Genomic DNA, 8,133 nt, shown 5'->3' with positions numbered 1-8,133 from the left:
GAACCATTTAGTATTACATATCAATATGAAATAGAATGACATGAAGTATTTGATCGGAAATTTAGCAAACCCAAGTTGAATATAAATGTCAATTTATTTTTTCAGTACAGTTTTATCTATAGTTGAAAAAAATCATCTTATTTTTAAACACGACTAAAACTTTGTGGAATGCTAAAACTATAGTTTTATGGCAAAAAAACTTAGCAAAAGGTAAGCCATAGGACATGCCTCAACCTAAAAAACAAAAACAAAGTAAAGAGACGAACATGAAAATTGCTGCCATTTCTGAAATTGTTGCCGTTTCTATACTTTGGTGCAGTTGGAAGGGAAAAAAAAAATGCCCGCAATGATCTGATCAACATCATTAAAACCATGGAATTCGAATAGGGAAAAGATTAAAATCAGTATGCACGCTCTTCGGTCATAAAGCTGGTTTGCCCTCTTCTACTTTCGAGACAAGATTTTAGCATGGAACCCAACACGTGAGTCCAAATGCTAAATTAAGCCACTATTGTTCATGTGAATAGTAATATAGAGCATACCACTTGGTCCTTTTTATTGGTCTCTTTTAACCAATTCCCGCATACCAATACATGACAGTTGGGCCATTTATTATGTCTGAGATTAAAACTTTTTTCCACGATTGCCCTTGGTATATTGAATAATAATGGGTTTTATAATAATAGGAAAAAAACCATGTGAAGTCTTATCTGACGCTAGCCACCACTTTCGTTCTCTCTCTTTATTAACAATTTATAGCATCATGATTCTCTCACTCATCTTTCACTCTTCCCAACATGCCTAACAGATTGGAGTTTGAAAATTTCCAAAGGATAACAATCATACCAACATAAAAAACTCCTTCCTCCTCTTTTCGTTTTCCTGAAAATCAGATTGAGTGCTATTTGAGTGTAAAAATTTTGGAAAAAAGAGGCGGGTAAAGGAATATTTTAAAAATCACCAAAATGTATTGCATTTATAAAAGGTAAACCAAAAGAAAGCATGAAAATTCCACACTTGATCTCATGAAAGACCACAAACGAGAGTCAATAGATTTAAACCTCTTACCATGTTTGGAAGATGAAATGGATGAGATTGTAAACTCAAACATTCACCCAGGTTCACAAAATGAAGATGCGGCCATTTTAGGTGATTCTAACAGGCTCTGTTAGGATGAAGCAGAAATAGAGAACATGCAATCTTGCTTACCAGACTTGAACACCCGTCCAGTGTGCAGTGATGAGAATGATGATGTTCCCCAACCACACAACAATCAAAATGCCTTTAGTGACCAACATGGAATGGACCTGAACATAAGTTTGGAAGATGAATTCCTAGATGACAATGATATACACGAAGATATGGAGTTTGAGGAGGAATAGAGCACGACCACACAAATAGCTGAACCTACAAGAGACGAGTTAAACACTGCAATAGGAGGTATGATACTTTTCAATGTGAAAAACAAAACTTTCCAATATTGGATAAAGAAAGCAAAAGAAGATAAACTCAACCAATGCAATGCTAATAAACTCAAGATGCTTTATTCACCTTTGACAATGTGATCGTTTATTAAAGCTTTAATAAACTGAACCAACATCAGCCAAAAATTGAAAAAACAACATTACATTGAAATTTAAATGAATCAGTGACTTAATTCATTAAACAAGTAGAAAAATTGTAACAATGTATGAGCATACCTTTTCAACTAGTAGACAATGTCAATCTATAAGCAAGGTGATAGTTGAAATAATGCTATTGTACTTCCTAAAGCAAAGTAATTTTGTTATTCTAAACATACTAAAATCATATTATGCAGTCACATACTTATAACATATTCCGCATACCTGTTGTTGAATACATGATATCATTTATTACTTGTGTTTTCCTATGAATGAAACAGGAGAGTCTTCAAGCCAACCATTAATCAAGCGAAGAAAATTTCTAACAAATGAAGAACAGAGAGTGATAAGTAATATCTTGCTGAAGTCATTTGCAAATGGGAAGCTAATGCCGGGTACAATGAATAAGATAGCATAAATGTACTCCGTTGGCAGAAAAACTATTCAGCGAATATGGCATCGAATGAAGGAAACAAATGAAGCATCTCATAGGAAGACCAAAAATTATGGATGTAAGAGAATTCAGCTGGATGAGGAATGCTTACATGAGGTCCCTCTTCGACAGCGGACAACACTTAGGTCTCTATCATTTGCATTACAAATAAATAAAACATCACTTATAAGATTAATGAAGGCCAAGGTTATACGACGTCAAACAAACACAATCAAACCCTTCTTAATATGAAAATATGATTTCTCGATTGTGGTTTTGCTTATCAATGCTTGAAGATTATAGCATATCAGATGGTCCAACCTTCAAATCTATGCATAACATTATACATATGCATGAAAAATGGTTTTACATGACTAAAAAGAAGTACAATTATTATTTGGAAGCTACTGAAGAGGATCCACATCGAATGTGCAAAAATAAGAACTACATTGGGAAGGTTATGTTCTTGTTAGCTTTGGCTAGACCTAGATTTGATGGTGATGGTAATGAAACTTTTTCTGGCAAAATTGGTGTTTTCCCTCTTGTGACTTATGAGCCAACAAAGAGAATGAGCGTAAATAGAGATGCGGGTACTTTGGTAGCAAAGCCAATTTCATTGATTAATAAAGAAGTATGCAGAAACTTTCTTTGCAATATGATGTTACCTACAATAAAGGAAAAATGGCCAAGGGATGATGTAGGAGAAACAATTATCATACAACGAGACAATGTTCCATGTCACATAAATGATAATGATGAAGAGTTTCGTCGGGTTACTTGTGATAGTGGATTTGACATTCATTTGATGTCTCAACCACCAAACTCTCCAAACTTAAATGTGTTAGATCTTGGTTATTTTAATGCAATTCAAGCACTACAACACAAAAAAGCACCCAAAACTGTAGATGCCCTCATTGATGCTGTGAAGAAATCTTATTAAAGCCTCTCAACAAAATCTTCCTAACTTTGCAAGCAACTATGGTGGAAGTTATGAAGGCTAGAGGTTCAAATAGGTGTAAACGCCCTCATTGGTTCAAATATGTGGTACAAAGAGAAGGTGGACTCCCAAATCAATTGAAGTGTGATACATCTATAGTACAAGAAGTTTTGGCACAATTAGAAGAAGTAGATGCATGATACCATAATAGGGGATGAAATACTCTTTTTAAGTTTATTTGTTTAAATTATTGTATGGTCAATTTATCTCTTAGTTTAAGCTTACTAATTTTAATTACAATAGGTTGAACAATGTCATGTGGGCTAACTGAATTAGTTTAAAGTTAGGAACTTTGCAACTTAATGAATTTTCATTAGTAATGTCATGGTGGTAAAACAATATCATTCTCTGTGCATTTTTTGATATGTGATTTTTTTGCATATGGTCTTAAGTGATTGAATATATATTTGATATGTGATTTCTTTTGCAAGAAAAGACATTGACAAAGTCTTAGCATTTTCTTCAAAAAATATAAATAAGTCATGATTAAACTTTACATTTGGCTCCAAACTAGACTAAAACTAATAATATAGTGTTGAATTACTTAGATTCTATCGGAAAAGTAGCAGAACACCCTCAACAAAACCAAAAGCCAGATGGCCAAAAACGACATCATCAACAACCAAAAACCATTTTCCTTCGTCATAATATTAATATAGCTGTACATTCAATAAAAATCAAAAAAATAAAGTTTCAACATTGACCCTATGAATCGCTTTTGCTCTTTCTCTGCATCGTTATCCTCATCGCACTCATCCTCCAAAAATTTGTTAAGGTTAATTTCACAATAGTCTTTCCTGAGAGAGATGGTTTCATCAGATCCATAAACCATGTTTGTCATCTTGGACTCTACTTCCTCCTCCTCTGGTAGCTGGTTCAAGTCGAATGGACTGACTTGGCATCCCTCACGCTCAAGAGAGTCTTCAACGACCAAATGGAAGAGGTCACCATTCATATCTGAATCATCTCCTCTTTGCTTTGGCAATGTTTGACTAATGACAAGATTAGACGGCATATCGTGCGGCAAATGAGATGGTATAACAGAATCTTCACTGTCTTCAGAATCCTTTACTACCCAATCATATGAAACTTCATCTCTTGTAATCAACTCCTTGTTGTTTCTCATCACAACAGCCAAATAAGGAGACGAGCAGTTCGAGTGGATCACCAAATCTGATTGGAATAAAAGAAGCAGTATGGGCATGAAAACAAACACTCGGATGGATGAAGTAGTGTGGGCACAGAAAATGAAAAGTTGGAGAGACAAAGAGATAGGGAGAAAAGGACAAGAGGGGGGTGGTTCAGCTTGTCACTAGAGTAGATATGAAAAAGACACTCAACTGCACAAAGCATAATGACCATCGAAAATGAAAACTTTAGAAAAGGAGAGAGAGAGACAAGAGGTTCAAGAAGTCAAATTCCAATCAAAACATCCTGTACTTTTTCATTGCATTTAAGAAGGGGCAAAATTGGAAAGTACCTCTTAATATCCTTAGGATGGACTTACATTAAGGACCAACATTTTCTCTGAAGACGGACTAATAAAAAGGACCAGACTGGTACATGTTTAAGTTATATAGATAGGCGGAAAGACAAATCTATTCCTAATCCTATTAGAAATACTAGAGTCTCCTCCTACCTCAAGATTGACATAAAGGAAAGATATTATTAGATTTAGGATTGCAACTTTCCAAGTTGATATGTCTCTTTCAGATGCAAATTAGTTAGTCAGAGAGGTAGTTTTGTTTTAGAAAAGAAAACAATTTGGACGTTACATTTTTCTCTTTTGGATGTGTAAAAGACTGAACCTTTTCTGTTGATTTTGTGATCAGACAAGACCACTTTCTCTGCTAATTTCAATTTTAAATATGTGGCTCAGAGGCTAGAGAAACACAAGAAAATGACAGGTACGCGTCAAAATTCTGTTGCTCACACCATGTTTAGAAGACTAGGATCGATGAATATGAGATTATTCAGTAGCTGTACTGTATGTAGAAATATTATAAGATCGCTAGCACTGCTTGCAGTGTTTGACGATCAAACCCATTTTCTTTCTATATTTCTGATCATCATCATGCTTTTCATGGGATTCAGTGAAAATACTTGCTTGTTACTTGCTTTTCTCATATATTTGTTCGCTTTTACTCTTCTGATTAGTGGCTTGGACACCGTCGCGCTATCTGTGTTGATCCAAGAACCTGAAACGGTGAGCTCAAATAATGGCATGTTCACTCCGGCATTTTTCAGACCTCAGAATTCCACAAGTTGCTACTTAGAAATTGGGTTTATGTCTGAATCCTTTGTTGTTTGGGTGGCTAACAAAAACGATCCACTAACAGATTCTTCTGGGATTCTGACAATATCAGGAAATCACAATCTTCTTGTTTTGAATGGGCAAGAACAGGTTGTTTGGTCAACAAATGTCTCAACGGCATCAAATTCGAGTGCTCAACTCTTAGATTCTGGCAATCTTGTCCTCATGGATAGAACTACTGCTGCAGTCCTGTGGCAGAGTTTCCAGCATCCTAGCAATGCATTATTAGAAGGCATGAAACTGGACCCCAATAAAAAAACAGGCCAGAAGATGCAACTTGCATCATGGAAAAGTACATACGATCCATCCTATGGAGGATTTTCTTTCAGTCTTGAACCACGTAATGTCACTGAAATAGTCGTGTGGAAAGAAAATCATCCTTGCTGGCAATCTGGTCCCTGGGATGGCATAGCCTTCATTGGAATATCTTGGATGACTCAATCTATCTTCAAGAGTGGTGTTCAGATTAAAGAAGAGGGAGAGATTTATAACATATCTTATGATCACATAAACAAGTCTATCTTGATGACCATCATATTAGATTCTCAAGGCATAGTGAAACCAATGATTTGGAATTCTAGGGCAAATATTTGGGAAACTCGGAGGAAAGGTTTTCATTCTACGTGTAATGTTTATGGCATATGTGGCCCATATGGAATCTGCAATAAGCAGGGCTCACTAATCTGCGGCTGCTTGGAAGGGTTTGAACCAAAGAACAAAGAAGAATGGGCAAGGCAGAAATGGACTAGTGGGTGCATTAGAAGAGAAACACTTCAGTGTGGAAGAGACAAAAAAGGTTCTCAAGCTAGCAAAACAGATGGGTTTTTTAAGCTGGAAAGGATAAAATCACTAGACCATGCAGAAATGCTACCTTCTAACTCTGGGGATATTATAGATGGTCAAGTTATGTGCCTAAGGAATTGCTCTTGCATGGCTTATGCCTATGACAGAAGCCTTGGTTGTATGGTTTGGAATGTAGATTTACTTGACCTACAAATCTTCCCATTCGGAGGGGTTGATTTTTATATACGTTTGGCCCACTCAGAGCTAGGTATTGTGCTTTTCCTCCAACCTGTGCATGACACCCAAGAACAAAGCTTCAAATTTAAGTCAAGCATCATCTATTTTATTTTATGACTAATTCAGACATCATGTCATGTTAAATATCCATGTAAACACTGGCACTTCTATTTTTATTTGCAATTTATATTATTAGGTTCTTCGTTAGAATTATAACGTGGAGCCGTTTTTTCTTTTTGGATACCCGGGAAACTTTATTGTTTTTCAACCTCTTTTAATGATAATATACAAGGTATAGCGTTGAACTTATCTCATCAGAAAATGAAGATTATCTGAATGGTCTTCCCTTTGATGCAGGTACAGACAGGAGGAAAATGACAACAGCTATTCTAATATCAGTCTTAATAGGAATAGTTTTCATTACTGCCTTTGGATATTTCTTATGGAGAAAAGTGTCAAAGCAAAAAGGTGAGCTTCAATTTCATTTAAGACCTCATTCAAGGGATCAATGGTTTTGTTTCCGATTGTTAAGCACGTGCATGACATAAATATACGAAATACAAGGGCTTAAAGTGAGTAAAACAGGCAAGTCACTGATAAGGTAATTCTGCACAAAATCTAATAATTTTTCAAGTTAGAAATTATTGTTGATTTTAACTCATGTTAATAAATGATACGGGGGATAAATCCTTCTTTGAAAACTGAAGTCAAATTTCCCCATTAATTTTTATCCCCCCCCCCCCCCAAAAAAAAAAGAAGAAGAAGAAGAAGAAGAAAATAGATAAAGAGGGGGAGGAGACAGAAAGAAACAGAGAGAGCACATTGTTTCACGTAGAATTGATACAAAGAAACTTCATAATCATAGAGAATCTAGAGAACATTTAAGTTTCATCATTTTGATATAGAACTTCATATGGTTTACTCATGTAGAGGAACCCGGAATTAGAATAGCAGTATATGTTTTTGAATGAAATTATAGGGAGAAAGATGGGTAAATCAGAGGGGAAAGGCATACCCAAATTCACAACAGCAATAAGATAACAAACCTGAAGCAAGTCAAAATTCAAGAGCTACCATTGTTCAATTTTAGAAAGTTGGCAACTGCAATAAAAAACTTGGACAGGGTGGTTTTGGTCCAGTTTACAAGGTGATTTTCGTTTTTTCTATTTTTTTAAAGTTTATCTTCTTTCAATACATGATTACCTATTTTTTTAAAATTATTTTATTGCAGGGAAAGTTTGAAGATGGTCAGGAAATTGCAATAAAGAGATTATCTAGATCATCTGGACAGGATATGGATGAATTTGTCAACGAAGTGGAATTGATTTCTAAGTTTCAATGAAGTGGGATTTGAAGGCAAGTAATATTTTATTAGATGAAAGAATGAATCCAGAAATATCAGATTTTGGGCTAGCTAAACATTTTGGAGGAGGTGAAGATCAACCAACCACTAAAAGAATTGTTAGAACATAGCAAGTATCCCTTTTCCTTTGCCCAAGATAATAATATCAATGACGTGCAGAAAGCTCAAAGATATATTGTTTAAACGTAGTGGCTACATTTTTCCAAAATATGCAACAGAAAGATTGTATTCTGAGAAATCTGATGTTTTTAGCTTTGGCATTTTGTTGCTAGAGACTATTATTGGAAGGAAAAATACTAGCTTTTATGAAGATGCAGAGTCTCTCATGCTTTTAGGATTCGTAAGCCTCTCCTATTTTTATCTTCCTTTCATAAAATAACTCTA

At 35.2% G+C, this 8,133-nt stretch overlaps 2 protein-coding genes across 2 annotated transcripts; both read left to right on the top strand.

Annotated features, from left to right (window-relative positions):
• Positions 1–2,425: 2,425 nt before the first annotated feature.
• LOC114745810 (uncharacterized) lies at positions 2,426–2,995 on the top strand. Its single transcript, XM_028934007.1, has one exon. The coding sequence runs from the start codon at positions 2,426–2,428 to the stop codon at positions 2,993–2,995; it is 570 nt and encodes a 189-aa protein (XP_028789840.1).
• Positions 2,996–5,135: 2,140 nt separating this feature from the next.
• LOC114745715 (G-type lectin S-receptor-like serine/threonine-protein kinase At1g11330) lies at positions 5,136–6,313 on the top strand. Its single transcript, XM_028933911.1, has 2 exons — positions 5,136–6,187; positions 6,262–6,313. Exons 1-2 carry the CDS (start codon positions 5,136–5,138, stop codon positions 6,311–6,313), a joined length of 1,104 nt encoding a protein of 367 aa, XP_028789744.1.
• Positions 6,314–8,133: the final 1,820 nt, after the last annotated feature.

The sequence above is a fragment of the Neltuma alba genome, unplaced genomic scaffold (genome assembly GCF_004799145.2).
Source record: "Neltuma alba isolate B1F8T4 unplaced genomic scaffold, ASM479914v2 tig00000120_pilon, whole genome shotgun sequence".
Taxonomy (NCBI): domain Eukaryota; kingdom Viridiplantae; phylum Streptophyta; class Magnoliopsida; order Fabales; family Fabaceae; genus Neltuma; species Neltuma alba.
This window is presented reverse-complemented; position numbering and strand designations above follow the sequence as displayed.